This window comes from Melitaea cinxia, chromosome 5 (assembly GCF_905220565.1).
Source record: "Melitaea cinxia chromosome 5, ilMelCinx1.1, whole genome shotgun sequence".
Lineage (NCBI taxonomy): Eukaryota > Metazoa > Arthropoda > Insecta > Lepidoptera > Nymphalidae > Melitaea > Melitaea cinxia.
The window spans coordinates 14,267,656-14,292,561 of record NC_059398.1 but is presented as its reverse complement, the minus strand read 5'-3'; the positions used below and the strand labels follow the sequence as shown (position 1 = coordinate 14,292,561).

Below are 24,906 nucleotides of genomic sequence, written 5' to 3'. Positions count from 1 at the left end.
CGGACGTTGTATGTATGTTATACTTTGCGCCAAAATATAGCATGGCTTAAATGAAAAAAAAAAATACCTTTTTGGTTTTATATTCATAAAGATATTTAAAGTAAAATTAAGATTAACTTAGTGTAAAGCTATCCTCAAATGAAGAATAGAGCTTATAATATATTTATATAAATTTATTAAATTATAATATACACGATTTAGTTTGTACTTGTACTAAAATTTTGAGGAAAATGGGTAGAGGTAAGGAATAAAAATCTTGAGAGATTAAAAAAATAATTTTGCGCAAAGAGAAAGCTTGCTAGTATAACAGTTTTATAGATTTAATAGAGAGAAAGGTTGTTTTTTTAGTTTCCAGCTCAAGACAAAAAATCTTAAAATATAATATTAGACTGAAAAATAATTAAATTTATTACAAGATGCAAGCAATTCACCTTTAATTTGTATACAATGTGCATTGTAGTTTATTTGTTTTATATTAAGCATACAATATTTGGATAGAACTATTTTAGTATATTCAATAAGAAACCATTATTTACTTTTGCACATTTTATATTAAAATGTCTAACTTTTAGAAAATAATTATAACAAGTTTCAATCTTTTTACGAAACTATACACAAACATTACGTAAACTCTAACGACGACGTTGGCGCAACGGCAGCACTGGTTTATAGCTGTTGCACTGGCGGTTGCGGGTTCGATCCCCGCACATGACAAACATTTAGACTGGCCATACAGATATTTGCCATGGTCTGGGTGTTTGTGCAGTCCTAGTGGGTACACTTGATAGCGATCGTTACTCGTATTAGGGAATATATCCGCCAACCCGCATTGAAGCAGTGTGGTGGATTAAGCTCTGATCCTTCTCCTACATGGGGAAAGAGGCCTATGTCAAGTAGTAGGATATTGTTATCTATACTAATATCATAGAGGTAAAGTTTCTAACTTTGTTTGTTTGTAGGGGGTAATTTTCACAAATACTGATCCGATCACGAAAATTCTTCCACTAATTGAAAGCTACACTATTCAGGAGTGATATAGGCTATATTTTATTATGATTTAACAAAAACAAGTTCAGAGAAAAATCTTACATTCAATCAAAAACAATACAATCTAAAATTCTCGTTTTACAATGATAGTAAAAATGACTCCTCAAAAACGGCTAGACAGATTTTTATGAAATTTTGTGTGCATGTCGGGTAGGTCTAAGAATCAGCCAACATCTATTATATATATATATATATATATATATATATATATATATATATATATATATATTCATACAGCTAAATTATATAGGGGGATTCTCACTTCAGCATATCGCAGTTAAAGCCAGCCCTGCGGTCACCAACCCGCCGGCCCAGCGTGGTGACTATGGGCAGAACACATGAGTTCACACCATTTTTGGCGTGAACTTGTGGAGCCCTATGTCCAGTAGTGGACTGCGAAAGGCTGTTGTGATGATATCGTAGTCCACTGCTGGACATAGGCCTCCTCAAGTTCGCGCCAAAAAGTAGGTCGCGAACTCATGGGTTTTGCCCTTGTCGCACTGAAGAAGCAGTTGGATGGTTATCCCGCGATCGGTCGGCTTTATAAGTTACAAGGTGGTAGTGGAGCTGTGTTATCCCTTAGTTACCTCTTACGACATCCGCAGGAAGATAGGGGATGGCTATATTCTGTACTGCCGTAACGACACACACACAAACACACACACACACACACACACACACACACACACACACACACACATATATATATATATATAACTTGTATTACATGTCGATGTACTTGAAGTCTTTTTTTTTTCATTTGCGAGCAATGACAATTATTACTCTGTAGTCTAATTTAACAGGTAGACTTAAAATTTGTAAAGAATTCTTTTCTCACAATGCTTTATTGCAAAGGACTTCTTATGTTAATTTCGTATACCAGTAATTCCAATCCGTAGGAAAATTCAATATCGAAATATCTCTACGTATTTATTTACTCACTTCGCTGATTTTCTTTCATAAAAAAATTATAATACCATTCAACCTCTTTTTGATTTAATATTATCTTTTCAAAATATATTACAATAGTGCGGCTTGTATATTAATATGTAATATGTAATATTATCTATACAAATAAATAAAATTGCAGTGTGTGTTTGTAATATTAAAATAACCGCTTTTTACTAAATGCATATAGATGTGTGATGTGTGAAAAAATTTTTTTTACAATTTTTGTCTGTCGTTCTGTCTGTCTGTCTGTCTGTTCCGGCTAATCTCTGAAATGGCTGGACCGATTTTGACGGGACTTTCACTGGCAGATAGCTGATGTAATAAGGAGTAACTTAGGCTCCTTTTATTTTAGCAGTTTATTTATTTCATAACTTTGCGAACTAAACAATAACTTTTTTATTAAATTCCACGCGAACGAAGTCGCGGGCACAGCTAGTAATTTATATGATAGTATATACGGTAGTATGTGTAATGTTTTTTTATTAATTTAATGTATTTTTTATACGTCGTTTAAAAATTATTAGAATTCTGCACTTCTCTGTATAAACTATAGTTGTGCGAAATTTAATACTCCTCTGTCCGAACAATTTTTGTTAAAAGGGGTACAAAGTTTTTGCTTTACGTAAAGAAGATACTACGCTTTTTATAAAATTAACTAAAGTTATAAAGGGAATCTCTTAACCAGAAATACTTTTTTTTTCAGTTGTAATATAATAAATACTTTTTCATTGTCGCTCCATATGGAATTAATGGCCTACATATTGAAAGGTTTTCCTACTCGTTCGTTTAAAATAACAGTATATTTATCCTTACGATATAAGATATAAATGTTCGAAACTTTTTGATGAAACTGAAAATATAAAATTTCTCCAATATAATTTAACTAAGTTGTGATAACTCGGACTGTGTGCTTGAGTTGCTGTGAGCTTTAAATTTATAGATCGAATAATTTGCACGATAGCAATATGAAAATATTTTACGAGAATTTTCTAACTAAAAGAAATAGAAATTAATTTTCATAAAAATAGATCGAAACGACCGACAAATATTTTAGTAATTTCATTATAACGGTAAAACGAAACCTGCAATACCGGTAAAATAAAAAGTGTAATTTTAATTGTTCATCTTCATTTAAAGGATCAATCTCACTATCAGTTTTTTGCAATTTCAGTAATTTAATCTTTAGATAACATATTTTTTTCTTTTTTACTTACCTGTACTAGATCTCCATGTATCCCTCCAGCAGCAGTGATTGTTAAGAGGCAAATATATGGTACAAGATCTTCTCTCGGTCTATGAAGTTCCAACTCATACGTACGGCCGATATCTCCATAGTACGTTTTGTTGCAACCTGAAAATAAAAATTAATATTAAAAACTGTCAACAAAACAGTACGTACTACAGCAATTTTATTACTATCCATTTACTGTACTGTAGTCTACTACAGTACAGTAAAATACTCTAGTATTTTTATTTATTAGTACTGATAGTATAGTATTTTTATTAGTTAGTAACTTTTGAAAAATTAAACTAGTACATATATACAAAAAAGGACACGAATACATAAAAGACAAACGACGATGAAATATAGTTAACCGTTAAATAAATTACAATTTTTGCCTGTACAGACGTTTTAGAACACCGGTGAAACGAGAGTTGTTCGGACCCCCCCCCCAGTGTTTGACAAGCTCTTGACATATTGAACAACCCTGGCGGTTGTTGTATACCTTCAAACTTAACATTTCAATGTTCTACGTACAGTTCAGAATTAATGTTTGTAATGTAATAATCTCATGACTGTCTTCTTCATTAATATTTTAATTTATGAATAGTTACATGTGTTTTAACGCACAATAGTTTAACAGTTAAAACAATAATTTAAATAATTATAAGGCTTAAATTTTATCGATTAAATTGAGTTTGCTACATATTTACAACCTATTATTTAGATATATCATTGGCGCTAGACCGCGAAATGTGGAAGACTGCAAGACCTGTATTAAAAAAATGGACATCCATCATTTGACAGTGATGATGGCGATAATTACTTAGCTATTAATTTTAAAACAAAATTAAATAATAGTTGTATAAAATATAACAAAATCACATTCCGTTTCACAATATTATATTTTACTAGCTGTGCCCCGCAATTTCATACACGTTTATGTGAGGGGAAAATGGAATTAAATATCATTTAGGTTTCCTCGGTAAAAGGACTATCCAACACGAACATTTTTCAATTAGAACTAGTAGTTCCTTTTCCATTAGCGCGTCGAAACTAACAAACAAACAAATTCTTTAGCTTTGTAATATTATATTTTATAAACATTGAATAGTGCAGTAAAATAAGCCTGATTTATATTCATAAAAGTACATTTTGCTACCGTTTCTCTCATCGCTCATCATAATAATAACACGTTGTTTATCTAAAGGAAGCAGAGTTTGAAAAATTCGCCTTTTATGCCAAAAAATGATTGACATTATAATAAATTTAGATAGAAGAAAACGTTTACATAAGTACGTTATACCTATATTTTGTGAGTACATAATATTTTATTTCAATGTAAAATTGTGCATTAAAATGTATTGTTATTATAAATAAATATCTTACACATAAATGATACATATAAATAAATGTATATTTTACACCTAGAATCGGCAGCACTCCTCAAAATTGCTTTTCAAATTAGACATGAAATGGACAAACGAAATCTTACTGCGTTAGTTTTGCTCGACTTCAGTGGTGCTTTTAACGCAGTGAACTACGATATTATGATATCTGCCTTACGTTTTTTAAACATATCTCCATCGTTGATTAATTTATTTCACAGTTACTTGTATGGGCGAAGATATCTATTCAGCTTGGACTAACGTTAGTGTCAGTGTACCGCAAGGAACGGCGTGTTATCTCCTCTCCTATTTTCCCTATTTATCGATTCCATAAGCAATAACACATCTTTTCTCTACCACATGTATGCAGGTGATCTCCAAGTTTACATTCGAAGCTGTCTGATCTACCCTCAAATATAGATAAACTAAATAATTACTTGAACAATAATCATAAAAGGAGTAACTCATTTGAATTAAAAGTTAACTTGTCGAAATTTTAAGTAATTATTGTGGGTAGTCCAATGTTAGTCGCATAGATTGGTCACTTCATTTCACCTGTCTTGTTTAATAACTTGATTAATATCTCTCCTGGATACCTTAGTTAACAAAGCTTAGCAAGAAGTTGATTGCACTATTGAAAGCCATTAATCCTAAAGAAGAAGAAGAAGTTGATTGTAGGAATCTGCTCGCTTTGTCGACTTCAATACTCTGTTTCTCAGCCTACTAAAATTGTGTTAGCATCATCACTCCTTTTACCGACTCTTGACTATGTAGATATATTTTTTTCTTATGAGGACCTTAATGAGGAGCAACTAAATAAGTTTGAACAGCTTCAGTATCTCTGTATACGGTTCATATCTGATCTTTGCAAATATGACCATGTCTCCTGATACTTACCTGTCCATGATTTTCGCATTAAACTCAAGTGGCTCCCGATTCGCTTTCTCAAGAATACTCACGTACTTTTACCACTGTGTACTTTTTAATCCTGATGCCTCTCAATACCTCAAAGAACGGTTCATGTTTCTTTACAACTCCCATGAACGTTCTCTTAGATCTGACTTAAATTTAGTTCTAAAAACTCCTTTAATCCTCAAAATTCCGTCAATTCCCTTTCGCTTCCAATCAGACGTGTTCCAACTCCAGCCTGTTTTAAGCAATGTCTTAGGAAGCACTGTATGTCGCTCAAGACATCATAATTGCCGTATTTTAAATATTTTTTATACTAGCTGTGTGTTATACTAGCGGTTATACTTGCGTAAATTTAAGGAAAAACACTTAAATTATTTAAACCATTATTGTGCAAACCAAAAGACAAAGTTTATCCTCATGAAATTGCCTTGTTGATAAAGTATTTTTCATTTGTACGAAGTTATATGTCTGCCTTAACTTACAATAAAATTACCTTTTAATTTTTTGCGATCGTTAATTCGTTACTGAATTATTTTAAAACTATGGTATTTGCCACGACATTCATTGCAATTAAATGATTTCATAGATAATTTTCTTTAAAAACAAATAGTTGTGGTGAATATTGTATTTACTTGGATAAGGATTTATATGATGTCAATAAAACAACCTTCGCAAATAGTAGATTATTTTAGAACAGACTTAATTACCACAAAAAAGGTTATAATTATTTCTTAAGAGATAGACATATGCTGTTACGGACTTTTTTTTACAATTGTTAATGGTTTGTAGGTAGGTTTAATTCAGATAGAAAGCTTTCAAAAAAGAAAAAACATCCCGTTTTCATAACATTTCTTATTAATGCTAAACTTCTATTTGTCGTAGCATGACGTTATATAGCCCATATTCTTCCTTGTTAGACTATTCAACACAAAAAGAATTTACATTTTGGTGCACAATAGAGAATATTATCTATTTATCTAATATGAAATTAGTTATTTAAACTAAGCACATACTACTTCTGAATATTTATAAGTCGAACATTATATTCATCGTTATAACAACAAGCATTAACATGGCGTATTAGACAGAAGATACGGAACACAAAGTTTGAGAAGCATTGAGCGGAACGGCAACTTGTTCTTCAGTACAAAGTTGGGAGCGACTGAGAGCTTTCAAGTTGATTGCCCAAACAATAAATATGTGTCTCAGAATGGTAGCACAATTCGGAGCTTCAAAGTTCGGTGTTAATATGCTTTTTTGGCAACAAAAAGAACAACAAATCGCAAATTATATAAAATAATGAAATTTAAGGTGACCAAACACTTCATCATCATCATCATCATCATCATCATCAGTCTGTAGAGGTTTTATTTAATTTATATATTTTATTATAAACAAGGTACTTTCTTGAATAAATTTATAATATATAATAAACTCAAAATATATAATTTGAATATTATTCGAGTATTGACGAACCTAAGAGCTATTTTCTTTTTTGGTTTTCATACATAAAAAAATTACATTATATTATTACCTTCACAAGAAAAAATATGATTGAATTACATCACCATTTGTGCGACTAATACTTTTGTTATAGCGATAAAACCAAAGCAAAGAAATCCAATCGAGATTTAATAAAGCCGTGGAAACGCAATAAATCTTCAATATACCGATTTTTCCTTGTGGATACAACTGGCGATATTGTGACCAATCAAACAGTGGAGACGTGCTATTTAACTTGAGATATGTGTTTGTTTGCAAACACTCTGGGTCGTGCAAGTGACATCTGAGAAACTGTGATTCAGTTTGTGTTTTAGTATAAACATGGCGCTATATTAACTTAGGCACCAAAAAGCTTTTAATCAAGAAATGTTACAGCTAAGTTAATATAAATTTTCTTACCAACCTATCTTTTACGAGATTGAGTAAATTTTTATATTATGCAACCATTTCAAATAGTAAGAAAATAATGATAAAGTAAAAAATAACATTGAAATCATTATGTTATTTTACGTAGTAGCTGTACTCGTAAACAAACAAAACTGTCTAATAAAATTCAATACAAACAGAAATCATAAAGTAGGTGATGTAAAATTGGAACAAACGTACCAATATATCTCTGGCATCGTTTCCAGTCCTTTTGTCATGAAAACCAAAAGGCGACAGTGATGTCTATTGTTGAAGTAAATGTAGGCCTCATTTAAAGATAAAAGTTTAGCATTTAACGTTTATAGATATTCCATTCTAAAGGATTGAATGTCAAAACATAAATTAAAAGACGGTATTCCGAAATCAAATCGTATATTCTTAATAATCGTTCAGATTTACGTAACATATCATCGAAATGTTTCATCGATTTTTTCGTCATTGAAGACGAAATTGCATGTTCAGTAATACGTATCCAAAAACTAGCACAGCTATACTTTCTGAGCACCAAAATGCATCAGCTGTAGGGTGCTTCGCTTGCCAAGTGCACACCGTACAAACACCCGACAAGTTATACCGATACTACACTATACAAAGCCATGTCGTGAATCGAGACACAAACGTGTCCTAGTGCCCAAGTACCTTACGCATTATTGCAATCAAAGAGAGAGCTTCAAACGAATGCCGGGCTAAAAGTATGACGGTATTGTGTTTTTCGCTTTGTTGGACCTAAATATTTTTAGTGGTTGTCATGTCAACCGATTTGGCTACATTGTTAAAATATTTTTATGTTTATTTCTTTTATGTAATACATTTTGGAAAATATTGTTAATATATGATTTTATAAACTCTTTTATATTAGGGAGTTATTAGAATAATTGGATGTTTAATAATCATAATAAAAGAAAATTAACAATTATTAGAAGATATTAATTTTGTAGTAGAACCTATACAGTTAAAGGAAGAAAGTGTTAAGGACATATAGCAATTACACATTAAGTAACTCACTGTAGTAACGCAACACTATTTCGGAACGGTATTATTTGACTATGGCCTCCTGTTAGGTTGAGATTCTTTACCAGTTAGGCTTTTCTAAGGTTTGAGCAAAATATTTTCTGCAGTACATCAATAAATGGTACATACAACAACTTTTTCGTATTTATATTTAAATGGCATCATCAGTCAAAAAAAAATTACTTTTTCAGTTTTACATATGATTTAAATATATCACCACTAGACTAATTGACTCTAAACTAATTAAAGTTGAAAACGTTGTCGATGTTTAATTCTCAACGTGTCTGAAAAAATATTCGCTAGGCGCTTTTGAAAATTGCACTCGGCGAGGGTTGTGAATCATGACGTGGCGTACGAGAGGGCGTAATGAGAACGTTCAAAATAATTGCGTGTGAACGTTGTGATTTATGTGATAAGGAATAAATAAAGCGTTCAACTTTTTTTATATACCATGGACATTAAATGTAATTATTTTTTATTCAAGCTACGATTAAATTAAGGCAATGTTTAAGTTCTTTATTAAAATAGATTCTTAGACGTAACATTTTAAATGTTTGTGAAACAATTCTTCTTTCATTGCTAGCAGAGTTTCCATACGTAAAATACGGATAGGTACACACGCTTCAGCCTGTAATATCCCACTGCTGGGCATAGGCATCTTTCCCCGTGTAGGAGACGGATCTAAGCTTAATCCACCACGCTGCTTCAATGCGGGCTGTCGGATATATTCCCTACTATGAGTAACGATCGTTATCAGGTATGCATGATAACAACCAGGACCAACAGCTTAACGTGCTCTCCGAGACACGGTGGTGAGACCCCCAAAGACTGAAAAAACACTCAGACCACGACAAAAATCTGTATAAAGATACATAATATGTATTAATTATTTAATGAAAGGTTTTATATCATAGTAATATATATATAAGACATAAATTAAAGTTAGAGAATAATCATTTGTATGATTACGTTGAAACATTGTAGAAATTTTAGTATTTTGATGCAAGTATTAATTAACCACGTTTTGAAATTTATACGACACATATTTACTTTACTAAAGACTGAATCATATTATCAGAGTTAAAATAATGACGTAAAAATTCCAATAAGGGTAGGCTTCTCTCAAAAAACTACAGACACATTTCAATCTATGACCAAAGATTGAAAATTTTAATTTTCGTTAAGAGCATTTGACATCTCATATAAATGAAATAGAACGACTCAGTAGGTTGCTGCAATGAATACTAATTAATTCAAAAATAATAATTAAACGTTTAACACTTAAAAACAAATATTAATCTTTTCATGAGCCGCATTTTTTCTCTACGCCGCCATCTTGTCCCGTCCGCACGCGATATTCCTCTCTTACGCCGTGTTCTCCTATAGCGTAGGCCCTAGCGTAATTCCGTGGTTTTTTTTTCAATTGAAAGAAATGGCGGTTGTGCAAGGAATATTTCATACAAATATTAATGAATAATTTTAAGCTAATATAAAACTATTTTAATAAAATAACAATATATATACATATATTGTAATTTGTAATTATTTCACGAAATAATAAATACCTAATCCAACAAACTTTTTTAATCTGTTAAAAAAAAACAACGAAACTTGTATTATGCATCTGTATGTACTCTGTCACAAATCGAATAAAATTATATCGATTTTTTTTTGTATAATTTACTATGCTGATATGCTCCAAAAGTAGGCAATTATCTGATATAAAATTAATAAATTATTGTTATGATTAACTTAAAATGCCAATTCGGAATAAAACATAAAATTTAACAGCTACCCTGTTGGGAGTTTTTAGTGATATAATGAATATACAAAAAATTTGAAAAACTGAAACACGTAGGTACCTACATTTTATAACTACTCAGAGTCCAGGGCAGCAATATTTCTTTGAAAGTTCTACTAGATTAGATTAGAAGTTTCCCATTATTTATTCTCTTAACCCTACAGTGGTCGCGTACCTAAACCTGACCTGATTAATCGCGTGGAGTACAGGTGTATGCCATTTATAAATTGAAATAAAAACATATAACAGGCTTCAGTTATTTTTTTATTCTTTTGAAATGTAATAATTAAAGTTTCCTTTACTTAAAAATAGACAATATAAACAAATCACAACCTCAGTGCTTTAAAAAAATCAACAAAATTAAACAATACCCCTTTATGGCACTAAAAATCACATCTTTTGGTATAATTGAGATCATAGAAAAACTAATCAAAAATACTTAATTCTAATTGGTGTTTTCTAAACAAGATAGACAGACAATCTTTGAATGATCGCCACAAATAAACTTTTTGCAGGTGCTACAGTGTTTTCGAGTGCTTTTGTTGCGCTTTCTACCGCAGTCATAGCAGCGACCTACGGAAGTACTTGGTGCCTGTGCTGACGTTGTAGCCGGGTTTTCCGTTTCAATAATGCCAAGAAAATCTTTTATTTTAAATACCAGACTTCTTGGTAATTTATTATTATCCAATCTTCGTCGAGCCTGAGGTTTCATCCAAGCCAAAGACAGATCTATAAGGAAGTTACGTCGACGGACAGCTTCATAATTTTTGTTTGCGGTATAAATACATAACGCGTTTAGTGCGCTTAGATTGATCAAGTCAAAAAAGACAGTTAGAGGCCAACGTCTTGAATTCCTGGACACGTCGTAGAGGGAGCACATCTTGTCTACTAAGTCGACACCATTTTTTGTTCGATTATAATAAGTTATTATTTCTGGCTTCCGACGGTCTCCCGTATCGGCATCAATTGCAGAGTCATTGTGCATTGTTGACATCAAAATCACAACTTTGTTAGGTTTAGGTATATAAGAAACTAGCGTACATGATTGATGGAATCCAAATTTTGAAGAGCATAATGGATTTCCTCTTGCAATCCGAAATTCTCGTGGTACTTCTCTTCTATCCTTTCTAATTGTGGCAACCATAGTGGTCCCATTTTCAAATAATTCTTTTGCTACACGAAGAGAAGAAAACCAATTATCCATAGTAATATTTTTGTTTTGACCTAGCACTGGACGTGATAACCTCATAACCACATCATGTCTTTCATTGCTCAAGCGAAATGGGCCTTCAGGTTGTTGACCTGCATATATTTCTAAATTGAATGTGTACGGGTAATGAACGTCCACGAGAGCAAAAACCTTCACTCCATATTTTGCCGGCTTGCTTGGGATATATTGCCTGAAAGAACAGCGTCCCCTAAAAGACAAGAGCTGTTCATCCAACGTCATTTCAGCACTTGGAATAAAATATTTCTGAAAGTTTATGAGAAACAAATCTAAAAACTCTCTTATTGGAGCCAGTTTATCAATACAAGCACGAACTGGGCGATCTCTAACGTCATCAAAGCGCAAAGTCCGTGTCAAAAATTTAAATTTTTGTTCAGACATAGTCAAGTAAATAGCATCAATTCCTGTATGCTTTACGTGCTCAAATATTTGGGCAACGCTCAATCGGCCTATTTTCATTACCCCAGCCATCAGTAGAATTCCGATGTAGCCTCTCATTTCCATTGCGTCTGTTTGTTTAGCATCTCTCTCTCTTGCATATTTATTCTTTATATAGTCTATTTTTATATTTGTATATTTGGTAAGGAGATCTATTATGTTATCATCTAAAAATAAGGCAAAACAGGCCTCCGGAGTAGTTTTTTGTCTGGCTATTCCTTTAGGACCAGGGGCAACAAAGACAATATTATGTTGACGAGTTCTTCCTCTATTCAAAGGGCCAGTTTTTGACCACATAGTATTATCTACGCCAGAATAAAAGTTAACGCGTCGGTTTCGCTGAGGTGGCTCAACATCTTCCGATTCAGAATTGCTTGCCTCACCTGGAAGTTCTTCGCCTTGCTCGGACTCCGATAGATGTTCCTGCTCTTCAAGGTGATCTTCTTCGGCATTTGAACTTGAACAATCTTCGTATATTTCATTCTGATCATCTTCTGCAGCTAGCCACGCCTCTATCTGAGCTTGGCGCCGATCTTCCATTGTTATTCTAAAAATATACATATTATTTTGTAGTGTCTTATACTTTAAACACGCACAGTAGTAAAACGACTATATTTATAAAGAATCAATCATGAAAATACAATAAAAAAGAAAAATTATTATGTTCAAATTACTTACATAATTGGTCGCGCGGCATACAGGTGTAATCCACGAACTTTACGGGCCTCTTGCGACACAACCACACGTGAACGGCGCTCGCGCAGCACTGAACGTATTCCTCAGTTATTCAACTTAAAATACCTAGAAACGCTCGTCATTTAATTTGGGAGTTTTTGAGATATTTTAGATTTAATATGTGTGGATTACTCGTGTAATCCACGCGACCACTCCAGGGTTAAGTCACATTTTAGCTATTTATTTAATATGATAGTAGATAGCACATGTTTTATTTTTTGACTGTGACAACATAGGAAATTGATTAGCCCAAAGATTCGCAATCAAAATAATAAGCAGAAAAATAAGGCTTATTTTATCTTTAATACTTGAGCTAAAATCTCGGAACCATCTGCCTGTCATGTTGTCTCGGTAATAAAACAGTAATTCCTAACCAAAAGCATTCTTAACGAGTAGTAAATATTGTATGTCGCATATTCACAGAGAGCCCACGCACGTCACAAGATAAGCTTCTGTATAAGATGTCTCCTGTGACCCTTTGGAAGCCTCATTCATCTCGCGTCCCTGATGTATGGAACGCAAATATCAAGGTAATGCTTGCTTGAGTGTCGAGACTATAAAGCGGTTTATGATGACGTGGGTGAAGTTTTGGTTCGGTTAAAGTAAACATTATCCATAGTATTAAAACACGGAGTGGCTATGACACGCACTTTCGTTTGTGAAATTTAGATGGCGCGATACGGTTTCTTCTTATGAAGGTCTAGTTAGTCTCTTAGGATTTCGTTTTAGGAATAAAATTCTCACATCTTGACTCTGACTTAAATATAGTTATAAAGATTTAGTTAAATGTTGCAAACATTCTTTAACAACTTTCCACAAAGTTTCACACAAGTGAGCAGCCAGACTGGGGTAATATAATACCTCGACCTTATAGATCGCAGCTAAATAATACTGTTTTCAAGCAGTTTTGTGCCTCTGTTGATGAGTTGGGTGACCACAGTTCCTAGAGAATTGGGGGTAGGATCGGTAACGTGCTTGCGATGCTTCTGGTGTTACAGACGTCTATGAGCTACGGTGATCACTTACCATTAGGTAAGCCTTAAGCTTGTTTGGCGACCTATTTATATATAAAAAAAGTTTTGTGTATAGCAAATGCAAAAGTAAAACATAATTTATTATAATACTAGCAGCTGTGCCCGCGACTTCGTCCGCGTGGAATTTAAAAATAATTATTATTCAGTTTTCAGGGTTATAAAATAAATAAATATCTAAATTAAAAGTAGCTTAAGTTACTCCTTTTTATATCAACTATCTGCCAGTGAAAGTTCCGTCAAATCGGTCCAGTCGACAAAGCACTTCGAATCATCTTTTTTAATGTGCACGGCCAAGGAGTGGAATTCCATTGCTGTCTGTATTTCCGAGTTCATACAATCCGAGCACGTATAAAGCGCGAGTGAACAGGCTTCTTCTGAGCGAGTTCGCTCCATCTTCGACCTTGTGTCTGCTCTAGAGCTAGACTGGGGTCAAGAGTAAGCCCATTATATCATATAAAGAAAAGTCGTTTCAGAGATTAGCCGGAACAAACAGACAGACAGACAAAAATTGGATTTTTTTTTATTTTGGTATATGTACCGTATGCATCCATATGAATTTAGTAAAAAGCGGTTATTTTAATATTGCAAACAGACACTCTAATTTTATGTATTTGCATAGATAAGTATGTAAATTGCTATTACTTTTCATAGCATAATCACACATTGACACCTATGCTCCTTTTTAACTAAAGCTTTATTTTTATTAAGACGTAGTGAGTATATTAGTACTCTATTTATAAAGAAGCTACTAATGAAAATCCTTGAAAATCCTGGAAAAGAAATAAATTAGTAATTCTTTCATATTTCCTAACGTGCTTTTAAATAAATCTTTTGTTCGTAGAAAAACAAACATACTTTAAAATGCATGCATAAACTTATGCTTGGTGTTAGAAAGTAATTAGGGAAACCGCATTTATTTTATAATTAAAGTAATTCTTATGTCAAAATAAGTGAGCTAGTAATTAAAAATTGGAAATAGGAATACGGATCTTTTTTTTGCTGTCTCATATAGACATCAGACTCTGGAATAGACTAGTATGCGTGTGCCACGTAAACGCCTACACGCCGGCGGTTGCGGGTTCCATTACCGCTCAGGATTAATTATTGTATTTTTACAAATATTTCTTTCCAGCATGGGTATCAGTCCTTGTGGATATTTTCACTATGTATCAGAGAGCACGTAAAGCTGTAGGTCCCGGTTTTTGCCCTAGGCATCTGAAAGCTATTGATACTCATAGAACGGAATATATCCATCAAACCGCAGTGGAGTAGCGTGGTGATGAGCTCTAACCGTTCTACTATATGGAGAGAGAGACCTATACCCAGCAGTGGGATGGTACTGGCTAATACATATAATATATAATTAAAGCGTCTTTAATAACAAAGAAAACGTTACATACAATGCTTTTTCCCAATAATCACGTGACCTACTTTTGATACACGAATGTAGAAAGAGAAAAATGTTTACATCTATCTCCGAACAAAATAATTTCTACTTATCGGCTTTCATTTCCGGCAAAATCGAGCGTACAAATGGATATCAGGATGTAGGCTTTTGGGAGCGATTGACGGAATGCTATTGCCTAAATAAGAAAAAGGGGAAACAGTCATATCACGAACACGCCAGACTACTTGTTAGTTGAATAAAGTGATTTAGCGATGGTACACTTTGATAAACCTTTTGAACTCAACTGTAAATGAATGTATTTTTTTACTTAAATTGTCTAACATGGAACGTGTTGTATATGTGTGAAAACAGCGTTACATGTAGTTTTGTATGCGTATATACACTACGTGGGAAAATTAAATATAAAGTCAATATTATTCAACTGTTATTTAAAAAAAATGTTTTAAATAGTCCAATTATTTCTAAAATATACCATCTTATTTCAAATATTTCCTCTCCATTATGTCGTATCAGAGAAGTAAATTTATGCAGAGCAATTCATAAATGACACCCACAAGCCATTTGAAGCCGAACTAGTAAAACGTTAGATTAGAATAATATTCCGAAGTCGTATGCATCTCTGAAGAATAATTATGATTGAGCAACTCTGGTTAACTCACAAAAGAAAGATAAAGACTATAATTATATATTTACGTTTCAATTTATAGCATTCACATACGAGGCTGAACTGACTGACTGAGATACGCAAAAGTACAATTCAATATTATTTGCTCACTCTTAATTTTTTCAAACAACAGTTTACTATTACGTAAAGTCAAAACATCTCTTGCAAAATTTTGTTCTGGTGTTGTATGGTGGTTTGTACATGCGTTTTTTTATATATGTATTTGACATGTATGAGTACCACATAACATAAGTTCAAAAACTAAAATGTGGTTTAAATCTAATAACTTATTTCAATATTTCCAGTTTCATACAAAATTATCACACGATCAAGATAATATTAAATACTAGCTGTGTCCGCGACTTCGTCCGCGTGGAATTTAATAAAAAAGTATTTGTCCATTTCGCAGAGTTATAAAATAGATAAATTTCTAATATAAAAGTAGCCTAAGTTACTCCTTATTACATCAGCTATCTGCCAGTGAAAGTTTCGTCGAAATCGGTCCAGCTGTTTCAGAGATTAGCCGGAACAAACAGAGAGACAAAAAAAACAGGCAGACAAAAAATTGTAAAAAATGTTATTTTGGTATATGTACCGTGACATCCATATAAATTTAGTAAAACGTGGTTATTTTAATATTATAAACAGACAGTCAAATTGTATTTATTTGTATGTACTCGTAGATGTATAGATAATTATTTGTATTATTTTATTGACATTGTAACATAGTAAACGAGAGATTTTCGAAAACTTCCGTTAAGTTTAATTTCTATATTGTTGAGTGAAATTCTTACAGTGCGAAATTTATTTCCACTTTTATGAATACAATAAAAATATCATTTGCAGAATCAGTCGAACCGTTAGCAAGTAGGCATTCAAATATACGTCGAACGTTTTTATTTATTTATATAACGAATAAATTGACGTTGGTGTTATCGAAACTGATTTTAACATTTGAATATTCAGGTGAACACTGAAGTTCGTGTTTCAATAACGTAATCCACAGAACGTGTTATTTATGGGAAAGTATGGAATCAGTGAAATATTTGAAATGTCTGAACAATTTATCGTTTTTAAACGGTTTTATTTAGCTTGACCAGTTTATTTGTTTGTTTGGGTCAAATTTAGTCATTGAAAATTTACCCCCTTCCTGATGACAGATTGATATTTGGTACACACTCTTAATCTTGATGACAATACAACATAATACCTATATTCCTTATGATTGTAACATACTATATTCACATACTATACTCGTTTAACATAATATATTCCTTATTGTCCAAGATGGCCGCCGATACAAAATGGCGGATCACATATTACTGCACAACAAACTCAATATGGATATCAAATGAAAGGGCTTGATTGATAGAATAGAACTCACTATAAAAAAATCCAAGATGGCCGCCGTCACAAAATGATGGATTACATATTTTCCACAAATATGTCAATAAGGGTATCAAATAAAAGTGCTCGATTGGTATAATAGAGCTCACTATGAAAAATCCAAAATGGCCGCCGCCACACAACGACAGATTAAATATTTTCCACATATACCTCAATATGGGTATCGAATGAAAGGGCTTGATTGGTAGAACAGGACTCACTATGAAAAATTTTGACGGCCGATTAAGGCAAATTAAAAACGGTGAATAACAGTTCTTTGGTGGAGTTAACATTCTACTCTTTGGCGATCTTTTGCAGCTACCTCCTATCAGACGTTCCGGAACACCTGTATTCAAACAGCCTGAATATCTCCAACAATATAAGATGATAATGATGTATTGAAAATCGGTGAGCTTACCGCAGTACATTTTAATATTTTGATGCAAAGGGTTATTCAAAATCCAACAGATAAGTTTGCAATAGACAAGGCGTTAAGAGTATAGGCACCCCACGAATGAGGAAGTAAACGATCACAACGCAGCTGTTTTGAATTTGTTTCGAAACAAGGGTACTCGAATTTATAAAATAAAAACATACGACCAGCTAATTGATGCCACAAGAAATACAGATGATTTGAATGTAGCTAATATATTACCGACAGACATAAATAAGATAAGGCTAAGCCGATTTTGATGTGAGTTTCAATGGAAGTTTGCCGGGAAAACTTTGTGACACACTGATTTCAACGCGGGCGAAGCCGCGGGCACAGCTAGTATTAAAATAAACACAAAAATATTAAAAAAAATATCTTTAAAGATTTTAAATTTTACATATGCTATATTAAACATTGATTTATTCCTATTTAAAGTATTGGCATATATCCAATTCATTGCCGTATATAGGTTGCGGTACTTGGAATATTAAATGAAAAAGCTTCAATTTGATCTCATTTTACAACCTAAAATGTAAACGGTAAAATATTTCGACAGAGAACATTAATGCTTTGTATAAAAGGTCTTTAATTTATTACGCTATCGAGCGTTTAAATCTAAAAAGCATGTGAGATGTGACTGATATTTAGTTATTTGTTTTACGTCGTAAACAAGATACGCAGGTGGTCGCTTGTAACATATTACATTAGGGGAAATAAGATACACAACGGGAAGGGAAAATATCTTCTATAAACAAATTATTGCAAACTAACTGCAACGAACAGCTTTTTGTATAAATACGTATGTGTTAATACACTTACGGTGTCATATATATATATATATATTCGGAATATTTCCTTTTAATTTATTTACTAAATGGCGCCTACTTAAGCACTTACCAATTTATCCCGTAAGTTAAAGGGAAATCACTGAATTTTTAGAATTTGTGGAATTGTTAGAACCAAAATAATTGACAGTTCAAATCTGTGTTTATACCATTAAGTTTAAGTGCTAAATTACTCATTAAATACATCTTTTACTCATTGGGAAAGAAACTTATTGTTAGAAAGGGTTTTATTATAAATTTAGATAAAGCACCAAACTTTTAAGTTTTAGCTGTGACGTCCATAATCGTAGGTCATTAACTAACTGTTATAGTATATGACATGGTATCATTTAAATCTCTTATCTAAATACAAACGAAAACTCGAGAACGATCAAAAGTTTGAAAAGAATATGTTATCTTTTGAACATACGTTTCGTAATACGATAAAGGTTAGACGGGTATCTCAAGTTGATGTGAGCTAACATCTTATGAACAAGTTCATATAAAATTACTTGTGGTAGAAATACGATGTAAGTTTCTTAGCCGAGTTTGATGACTTTCGACAAAGTCTTCACATTTTGATATAAAGCTTTATAGTGCTTAATTTTTCTTAAATAATTATTTGGTGGTTGTGTAAATTAAGTTTACTTGACTTTAATTTATTATGATTTTTAGTTTTAGCAATACCAAGTTTCAGCTTTTTGTGTTTTTTTTTCAGTTCTTTCTGTTTTAGAGTTAAAAGTTTTGCAGTTTTTATATTTTATAAATGTGGGCTAGATTTGTAGTATTGTATAGAAGAAAGCTGCCCTTAGGCAGCGAGATATAATGGAACTAGTACAATTTATTTAGATAATACGTTGATAAATGCCGGCCATACAAAAATATTGGGTGGCCAGTACAGTGACTACATTGAGGTCTGCATTCTTAAGAGAAGAATCTTAAATAATATATCTAATAATAATCTTAAGAATCTTTTTTGTTACAAGGCATAGCTAAAATGAATAGCTAAACATGGTTGTCATGTGTCAATCATGTAGTAACCAAGATCGAAACAAAAATGTACGAAGTCAACAATTATGTAGAAAATATGTTAGAGCAGTTATTTTTATTTTTTAAGATACCTTTTTTCTTCAACTTTTATTCACAATAAAGTATATTTCTTCTTCTTCTTTTCAGAACGTCTTCTTCTGTCAGACGGAAGTAATGACGATAGTTTTTAAGATTACAATAATTATTATAATAATCATTTTATTAAGCTGTGTGGCTACGGCATTAAAGAATATAGCCACCCTCTCTTTTCCCGTGGGTGTCGTAAGAGGCAACTAAGGGATAACATAGTTCCACTACCACCTTGGAACTTATAAAGCCAACCGATGGCGGATAACCACCCAACTGTTGGCTTTGAAATACACAGGTCAAAGACGGGCAGCAGCATCTTCGGCGCGACAAAGCCAGCCCTGCGGTCACCAACCCGCCTGCCCAGCATGGTGACTATCCGGTGGGCAACACACAAGAGTTCACGCCATTTTTGGCGCGAACTTGTGGAGGCCTATGTCCAGCAGTGGACTGCAATAGGCTGAAATGATGAATCATTTTATTGTGCATAATATATTTATACTGTAACTAATATTGTTTTGTTGTTATTTATTTATGAAATTATTTATATATAAAAATTATTTATGTAGAGTAAATCTTAGAAGTATTAAATATGGGCGAATTTTACAATTTTCAAACAAGACCTTGGGTGTTGACGTCGACTCTAACAATGACCCACCTCACTTTGTCAATATCGGAAATATGCAAGAGACATACTCAGTAGTCATTTGTTAAAAAAAAACAGACTACAAGCACACGCGTTACAAATGTTATACAGTTAGATATGTCCAGAGATCACCATTACCCAGTGTTTAGTAGCAACAGATGTGCATTCCGTATGCACGTGACTTATCTCTAATCCGCTTGTAAACAAGGCTTAGGTCATGAAACGTCGGCAGTGGTTGGCTCAGTCGCTCGAATAGTATTTCAATGAGACTTATCAGCTTAATACAATTAAAATGAATGAATTAAATTAACCATAAGTACGTATTATTATGCGTGCTGCGCAGGACCGATCGTCGTGGAAAACAATAGGGGAGGCTTATGCCCAGCAGTGGGCGTCCGTGATGTGATGATGATGATGATGTATTATTTATTCTACCTGTCTACACAACGCGATAAGAAAATTTTTCAGTGATTAACGCCTTTAACGTATTCCAATTTGGTTAGTTGTTATATTTATTGTTTACTAGCGACCCACCCCCTTATGGCACGGTTGTAAAAACTATCAGCGTTCCTCTTCTATAATATGCATGTATTTTACCTTCCTGTGGAATCGCTTTATTCACTAAAGAAACCGCATCAAAATCCGTTGCGTAGTTTTAAAGATCTAAGCATACAGACAGCGGAAAGCGACTTTGTTTTATACTATGTAATGATATATAATAAATATTATTTATATATAAATCAATAAATGGGCAACTACTTACTATCAAGTGGAATCATAATATATATCCGTCAACCCGCAGTAGAGCAGCGTGGTGGATTAAGCTCACATGAAGAAGAAAGAAGAAGAAGAAGAAATATACTTTATTGTGCATATTACATAACATACATCTTTAAAAATAAAATTTGCAAAACAATATTATGCACAAAGGCGGTCTTATCGCTAGGTAAGCGATTTCTTCCAGACAACCTTAACCACATTGAACCACATGCTTCTCCTACATAGAGAAAGAGGTATAATATGCTCAACAGTGGCATGTTACAGGCTGAATCGTAAAAACCCGCTAAGTTTAAGTATTTTAATTATATATATATAACAAAATTTAATGATATAATTTTAATCCATACAATCTGAACAAGCTAAGTTCTCACTCAATTTACTGATAACAAACTGCAAGTCACGACTTGTCATTGTGCTACTATTTTTTCCCCCAATATATAAAATGGTTTTGCTTTAATAGAGCACAGTAAAAGGTTCGGAAACCTTACAAGGGAGGCCTGCGTTCAAGAGCCGAAACTATATCGACCAGTTAAGTGGTCCCAAATAGTACATCCTCTTAGGAAGCCCTTACGTTTCTAGTCGACCGTACTTATGAGGTTGTAGTATTAATATTAGCTTAATGTTTCGGTCAAAAGAATTGAATCGCGTTATCTATAAATTATATGGTTCTTTCATTATTTTTACTTATACGTAACATAGATTTTATCTACCTAACCTACCTATTTATTTATTTATTCTTTATTGTATACCACATAGAGTAATTTAATACAGAATTGTAAAGAAAAATAAAAAAACCTACCTATTTTACTTAGACATATGCTATGACTAAATATAGCTACTATTTGTTCATATGCAGAGTTCTAGGTAATATTCTTGTCGGAGCAATTAGAAAATATTGTTCTAACTTTGTCAGTTACTTACAGATAGGAAAAACAGTGATTGGTGATTAACCTCTATATATTATACCTTTCTAAAATGTTCGTTGGTAAAAGAACTCACTATGCATTGCAGTTAAATACTTTCTAAATAAAATTAAGTCTAAATAGTGTGTTTAATAATCAGGCGCAATGTGGAAAGATTTATTTGATTAATAATTTATTACCGGATCAGAGAAGAATGATAATAGTGGCGTTTATTATATTTGAACCTGATCTTAATCCTGGACAGGATTAAGGTTCATCAAAATGCAAACCAATTGTAGCAACTGGACTAATTATGGCCTATCTATTTATTAAAACTTATGTTTTACTCCCTGGATATAAAAGAAATTTATTTTGTAGCCAGTCCATTGGCGCAATTGGATTGGCCCTGCTTTCTACTCCGGGGATTGTAGGTTCGTTTCCCGCCTGAGTCGGGTTGTAATATTTGTATTTATTTATCAATATATTATTTCTATGTAAATGTATCATGAAAACATTTGGCTATCTCAATCAACTGTTACCTTATGACACAAGCATTAAGTTGCTTACCGAAGGAGCAAACGATCGTATGTGTTTCCAATAAAAAAATTGATTCACAAAAAATATATAAAACTAATACCACAGCACTTGATAAATTTAAATTTATCTTACGTAAGCGTGTTTTACGCTCATGCTTCTGTTGTGTTTTAGATGTAGAATAACGTTCTGCTTTCTCAACTTTGTACTAGTGATTGATGTGCTCTGTAACACAAACGAATCTTAGAACAGTTTTATAACAACCAACCTTGGAAACTTAGAAATTTCTAAGTACACTTCGATAAGATACTGATTTACAATATTAATATATCCACGACAATTAATATTTAGAAGTATATAGTTATGAGGAACATCACTCGTCGACGTAACCTGTCTGTGTATACATATATGTGACGTGTATACTTTAAATAAATTCTATTCGTTCAAAAACTTTAACTTTGTCATTAAAGTAAAATGAATTTAAATTTTAAAATCAAAACAGATACGCAAAAAAACTTTTGATTTTAAAATAAGAACAACATTGCGACATATTTTATAAATAAAACCCATTTGAATTTCTTTCATTTTGAAATCTGTTAAGAATATATTTACAGAACACGGCCTCAGTATAGCTTATGCAAAGATTTACTAGACTAAGAAAATTCCAGTGAACATTTTATTACAAAAACGAAGAGAATATTGCAATATTTTGGTGACAAGTATTTCATTATGAAAAGCTTAACACTCTTATTTTTTGTTCTGGCGATGCAATTTTCTTGTTGAAATTAAAATACGAAACAAAATTCATGAATACTGTATAAAAAAACTTGGACATGCAAAATATTGAGTTAAAAATTGTTAACGAAATCCAATACGCAAATGTTTCTGATTTTCAATTTAACTTGTAATAAGTTTGGCAACTTGGATAAATTAGTCGAAGTTCGACTTTTCGAAAGTAGAAAACTTTTTAAATAATGATTACTTGGACAAACACGCGGTGTTTGAAAAATTCGTTCATAACTGCAACGATGTGTTACATCTAAAATATTTATATTGAAATTGAAAATTTGAATTGGAATTGAAAAATAGCTAGAGATATCTTTTGATAATATTTAAACATACTTTTTTTTAATAAAGATTAGATTATTATGCAGCTTTGTAACTGATTTACATAGTTACTAGTTACAATATTTACTACATAGAATAATTAGGTCTCTTAATGTAAGCTGCAGTAGTGTAACAAGTAAACGATCAGTAATAAAACTAAAAATCGGAATAACCAAAGGCATGGGCACTTTAAGCCTGTGGACATAACTTTATTTATATATATAAAAAAAAAAAAATATTTACTACATATTGATTTGATAAATGTACTTGGTACAAAAACTGAAATTATTTAGCAAATAAATTTTGAATAGTTTCGACAAATCATCATTAGAATTAACTTAGTAATTTTTTACAATAATTTATACATTAGTAAACACGTACAGATTTCATTTGAGAATTAAGATTTAGTAAGTCATTGCAAAGTGCATCTTTGTCTGATTATTTAATTGAAACTAATTAATTCAATGTACATTTACACATGTGATGACTTTTATTTAAAGTTTTCATCTGCGTTGTTTGAACTCATCTAAGTTTTTCGTGAGAATCTTTTATGTGCAAAATAAGAAAAACAAACAGAACTCGCCAACATTTCTCTCCCATTGTTTTAGTTGCTCACTTTGGAATTTCTTATTAAAATTCTTCATATTGCCTCCTTTTACCAAATACATGTTACTGTTAATACTCACTGACACCTTTCTTTTATTTACGAAAAAAGAAAATACTTTTTTTTGCATTGAAGAATGCTAGATAAGCACTTTTATATAGACCATTAAATTAAAAAATAAATATGTACGTTGATTTTTAACAATGTTATATTATTATTTTATTTCAACTTTTAACATTAATTAAATAAAAACAAAATTAAAAAAAATACATATTATATTTTATTACACATATTTTCTCCCAAACAACAGTAACTTGTATGGTTCAAAATTGTATAAATACCTGCCGGAACTATGGAATTCAAGTGAGTCAATGAAATAACAGGCTTAAGGACTCTAAATATTTTAAATTGCACGCTTGTCCTATTTAGACTAAATAGTTTGCGAATAACTGTTAAGCACAATAACAGATTTATCGTCTTTTAACTTTTTAAATTGGTACAGCCACAATTATATTAATACGTCTTTTATTACAGATCAACTAGCATTTTAAAAAAAAGTAAGCTAAAATTCGTTTCATATGAAAAAAGAAAAATTAAGTTTTTCTTTTTCTTTTGTCGTCACTTTTTTTTAAAAAATAAGTTACTCATTCACTCATTTGCTATCTGACTTGCGTAATGTTGCATAGTGATGACGAGAGAGAATAAATTAACGTTCAACGATGTGAACCCACTGTCGGGTGTTGCCATTCAAATATTCATACTCTCGTATATTCAAAAGAACTCGAAAACAAGTGTTTTGTTAGGGT

At 32.2% G+C, this 24,906-nt stretch overlaps 1 protein-coding gene across 1 annotated transcript in view; it reads right to left on the bottom strand.

Moving 5' to 3' along the window:
- The window catches only part of LOC123653864, a 124,721-nt gene that overhangs the window by 45,534 nt on the left and 54,281 nt on the right, over positions 1-24,906 (bottom strand). The window contains exon 6 of the mRNA XM_045589842.1: positions 3,213-3,349. Coding sequence (XP_045445798.1) covers positions 3,213-3,349 — 137 coding nt within the window. The remainder of the gene's footprint in view (positions 1-3,212; positions 3,350-24,906) is intronic.